Source organism: Sitodiplosis mosellana, unplaced genomic scaffold (genome assembly GCF_009176505.1).
Source record: "Sitodiplosis mosellana isolate CC-2019 unplaced genomic scaffold, AAFC_SMos_1.0 Smas_scaffold_2, whole genome shotgun sequence".
Lineage (NCBI taxonomy): Eukaryota > Metazoa > Arthropoda > Insecta > Diptera > Cecidomyiidae > Sitodiplosis > Sitodiplosis mosellana.
Genome location: NW_022595245.1, coordinates 8,393,558 through 8,398,249, shown reverse-complemented (window position 1 = coordinate 8,398,249; position 4,692 = coordinate 8,393,558). Strand labels below are relative to the sequence as shown.

The window sequence follows — 4,692 nt, the reverse complement described above, 5'->3', positions numbered from 1 at the left end:
TGTTTGCCGACACAAATCGTCACCAAGGAAATTGAATTGATATCCTATTTTTATCATTAGAGAAAGTAATGAATATATTTACCTTAAACATCATGGAAGTCGATGATGAAGAAGAAGAAGATACGACCAAAATTTACAACAAACGAATTGATGACAAAATTTGCAGTAAATCTTAAGTTTTTACGCTTTGAGGCCTTAGGTAGAAAGAAAAAAAACGCATGTGTTTAATTGCCGATAGAACAAAAATATTTGCCTAAATTTTGAGATTAGAACTTTGATGAAATTGAAAACGTTTAGAATCGAATGGGCTGCTTAATTCTGATTATATCACAAAAACAATGGATCATCTTTGCTCGCATACACTTTTCGTTTTATCGAATCAGTGCAGATTTTCTATCCTGTGGTAATTACCAAAAAATTATGATTTCATTTTTTCTGGGTTATCGTGAATTGAAAAGGCGATTTGCGTGTGCTTGGTTCAAACAACAACGTGTGGTTTGATTTAAAGTAGTTCAACTAATGGAGCGACAGTTGTTTCATTCATCCATCATTTAGATTCAATCGATTTAAACGAAACGAAGGATTTTTTTCTTTAAATCAAATAAAACCAAAAAAAAACAACACAACAATCTGCAAACAACCAATGCAAAGTCGAAATGAACTATATGAAAAAATAGTATTTTTATTCATATTGTAATGTGTCTTTGCTGTACATGATATAAACTGAATTATTTAATAAACCGCTCATAATGCTATTTTTTCCTGAAACGATCAAATATTTGAGTATTTTTTGTGGGAAGTAGTTCACACATGAGAAAAGACTCGATTAATCCTTACAAGGAAGTATTTTTTCTTCGTAACAAAAGTTGGAAAAAAAACAACAACAGGAGGTTTCATTTAGTATTTTATTACTAATTTTCAAAGAAAAAAGTCAGTACACTCTACATACGGTTAATATATATATATATATTATTATATGTAGAGATACAATTAATTCTTCAATCCCCTTCCACAGTATTTCTATAATCCCTGTAGATAGCTGTGTTTAAAACGGTCCATGAAATCTAAGGATGACGGAATCATCATCGAAACTTGTGTTCGATAGTTTAACGGTAAAAAGCAAGCCCATCTGTATGAAGCATATACTGGTTAAACCATTTTTTTGGAATTGAAGCTATTTCTTTGGCGCCGTAATGACCATTCGGTTTGATTCGGCGGAAAAAATGCATTTCAAATATTGTTGCAAACAAATAATTTGGTCGTCTCTTGATTTGGTCGTTTGTGATTCTTCCTACGTTCCTGCCCGTTATATTTCATACTGTAGCTCGAATTTAACAGCAAATTATGAAAAAAAAACTAAAACTCAAAACTCAAACAGTCGTTTTCATTTATTAAATTTAAAAATATATATGAATTCAACGACTTAACATTACCCCTCCCGAGCACAAAATTGCATTGATATACTCCACCTCTGGTAACACTAGTATAGACGTTGCTGCTATAAAAAAAACTGCTCGAAAAAAAAAACTCAACATGCTGTGTGTAAGTGTCAAAGCGTGTTTGACGTTTCCATGGTTTATTCTGCCGACATCGACATCAGTTGAAGAAATTGTGGAAAGAAAAGTATTCAGAATCGAAAGAAAACACTTGAAAAGCGATGGCGCCCACCATCCAAAATGGAAATAACGCGACCAGTGCCGAAATCCGGCCACAACGACCGATTGAGAAAAAGTAAGTAAAATTTGTGTGTGTGTGCCTTGTTTGTTGGCAAACAAAAGCCAAGTGGACGCTAGATAACCGCGCAACAATGTACAATTCACCTCATTTCGATGTGTTTATTTTAGGTCGGAGTTGATTTCCCGTGTAAAATACTGTAACACATTGCCGGACATTCCATTCGATTTGAAATATATCACGTACCCATTTGCCAATGATCGATTCGTTCAATACAATCCGACGTCACTTGAACGCAACTACAAATATGAAGTGTTGACAGAGCACGATTTGGGTGTCACAATCGATTTGATCAATCGCGACTTGTATCAGTCCGATCCAAATTCACAGCTGGACCAAGCCGATGAAAAATTGCTCGAGGAAGAAGTGCACACCGTGGCCGACTCGCAACGTTCACGTCATCACGCCAAAAGTGTGTCATGGTTGCGAAAATCGGAATATATTTCGACGGAACAGACGCGTTTCCAACCGCAAAACAATGAAAAAGTCGAGGCAAAGGTCGGTTTCAATGTGCGCAAATCATTTGTCGAAGAAACATTGTACATGGATCGTGAAGCTCAAATCAAGTCCATCGAAAAAACGTTCGAAGAAAATAAAAAGCCAATCGAACGCCATTACAGGTAATGAACACAAATTTTGAATAATAATTTTTTTTTATTCAGACAAATAATGCTTTTTGTTGCTTTTAGCAAGCCAAATGTCACAGCTGTCGAGGTTCATCCGGTGTACCCAGATTTCCAAAACTGGAAATTTCCATTTGCTCAAGTTATATTTGACAGTGATCCAGCACCAGCTAACACTAACAAACATGTGACAGCACAAATTGAAGAAATGTCTCAAGCCATGATACGGTTAGTAATTGATTGACGTTGAGATGTAGTTTTCGTTAATTTTTTTTTTAATTTCGAGAATCTAATGAGTTTGTCCTGCATTTAATTCCACAATATAATGAAAATAATGCATTTTCAATTCGGTTTGCAGAGGTGTGATGGACGAAAGTGGAGAGCAATTCGTTGCTTACTTCTTGCCAACAGAAGAAACGCTTGAAAAACGTCGCATGGATTTGATTAATGAAATATTGTACGAAGACGACCAGGAATATGAATACAAAATGGCTCGTGAATACAACTGGAATGTCAAGAGCAAGGCATCGAAAGGTTATGAAGAGAATTACTTCTTGGTTATGCGACGAGACGGTGTTTATTACGATGAACTCGAAACTCGTGTACGATTGAACAAACGTCGACAAAACATTGGTCAGCAGCCAAATAATACAAAGTAAGTTGGACTCAACTTACAAGCGAGTTGAAATCAAATTAACGAAAATTAACGTGATATTCTCAATAGATTGGTAGTCAAGCATGTTGCATTGAACGAAGGTGAGCATCGCTTGCAACGCTATCGTGAAAAACAATTGGAACCACCGGGTGAAGAGGAAGAAATCGAAGAGATCGAAGAAGCTGAAGAAACCGAGCAGCTCATGGACACTGAAAAGGAGGCGGACAGTCAAGAAAATGTTGAGGTTGAGAAGGAAAATGATGACAAAGAAAAACCAGACGGCAACGAAAGTGACCATTCTGGAAAATCACGTTCGTCCAGGTCACGATCGCGCTCAAGAAGCCGCAGTGCATCAGGTAAGCGGCTTTCTATTTTAATTACAAATAAAATTCATTGGAGCGTCGTTATTGTTTCAACGTTGATGTCATTTCAATGAAAAATTATGAATTTCAAAGCAGTTGCGTTTGACCGAACGTCTGTTTTTTCAAACCAAATTAACATATATGTTCCGATATCTAATGTTATAATCTTTTTGTAGGCTCTCGATCGCCAAGCCGATCACGCAGCGGAAGTCAAGCTTCACGTTCCCGAAGTGGTAGCGCCGCATCGAACCGAAGTGGTTCGGCCAGAAGCCGAAGTGGTAAGTGAAGACGAATATTCTCCTTTTCATTTGTCAATCCAATTCAAATTGTTGAATTTTGTAGCAGTCCAATCTACATTCAATACTAAATCTGACACTAATTTCAAACGCCAATTAATCTCTTGCAGGTAGTAGATCTCGTTCAAATTCTCGCTCACGTAGTGGAACGCCAGCATCGAACCGTAGTGGTTCCGTTAAAAGTGGTAAGAAATAAGATTTTCAAAATTTATTTGAAGATAAATTCATAACGAAATTCCAGGCTCGAGATCACGTTCACGCAGTGGTAGCCCAGCGTCTAATAGAAGTGGATCGGCCAGAAGTAGAAGTCGTGAGTATTGCTTTTTCATAACATATCAAAAGCTGCTTAATTCTCATACAAACTTTCTTTATCAACAGATTCTCGTTCGTCTCGGTCGCGTTCACGATCACACAGTGGAAGTGCTCATTCACGAAGCGGCTCAGAACGTAGCCGTAGTCGCAGTGGAAGTCGTAGTGCCTCCGGTTCGCCGAATCGTTCGGGCTCTGGTTCCGGATCAGAATAGAGCATTTATTAGGATGGAATTAACCACGACACAATTTGTTCACATCAAATCAAGGATATTTGCTTACCGATTGATTTTATCTGAAAAGAAACGGATTAAGTTTGTAGTCAAATGACCCAAATACACCAGACATCAATTCCACCAAAAACGTTTTTTTTTTCTTTGAATTTTATTCAACTTCTAAAATCATCAAGAAATTTAAAATTAAATCACAAGTCAAAAGCTATAGATTCTTAATTAAGAAACTTAAGTTTCAATTGATCTTTCAGTTTTTGTGATACATCAACGTAGAATTTATCAGTTCCAAACGATAAGATCAAATCTCGTAATTTAGCGATGTTAACTTTGTCTCTGGCAGCCGTCCAAATGGTGAACGTTGTTCTGTTTGCTTACTTTGTCAAAGAAAAAGTAAGGTGTCTTTATTTTCTGCGGCGATAGCGGCACAAATTGGAAATGTAGTCGGATGATTGGATCCATTGATATGCTTTTCTTCAATGG

At 36.9% G+C, this 4,692-nt stretch overlaps 1 protein-coding gene across 1 annotated transcript; it reads left to right on the top strand.

Moving 5' to 3' along the window:
* Nucleotides 1-1,538: 1,538 nt before the first annotated feature.
* Nucleotides 1,539-4,342, top strand: LOC129564818 (RNA polymerase II-associated factor 1 homolog). Its single transcript, XM_055438975.1, has 9 exons — nucleotides 1,539-1,731; nucleotides 1,845-2,354; nucleotides 2,424-2,585; nucleotides 2,716-3,012; nucleotides 3,082-3,368; nucleotides 3,551-3,652; nucleotides 3,781-3,855; nucleotides 3,912-3,980; nucleotides 4,049-4,342. The coding sequence occupies exons 1-9, from the start codon at nucleotides 1,658-1,660 to the stop codon at nucleotides 4,192-4,194; spliced, it is 1,722 nt and encodes a 573-aa protein (XP_055294950.1). The 5' UTR covers nucleotides 1,539-1,657; the 3' UTR covers nucleotides 4,195-4,342.
* The last annotated feature ends 350 nt before the right edge of the window (nucleotides 4,343-4,692 follow it).

Bases quoted from the DNA above. Each gene is read 5' to 3' on its own strand.
- LOC129564818 (XM_055438975.1), top strand. From the start codon at position 1,658: ATGGCGCCCACCATCCAAAATGGAAATAACGCGACCAGTGCCGAAATC. The intron at 2,586-2,715 runs GTTAGTAATTGA...TTCGGTTTGCAG, and splicing joins ATGTCTCAAGCCATGATACG to AGGTGTGATGGACGAAAGTG. The intron at 3,981-4,048 runs GTGAGTATTGCT...CTTTATCAACAG, and splicing joins ATCGGCCAGAAGTAGAAGTC to ATTCTCGTTCGTCTCGGTCG.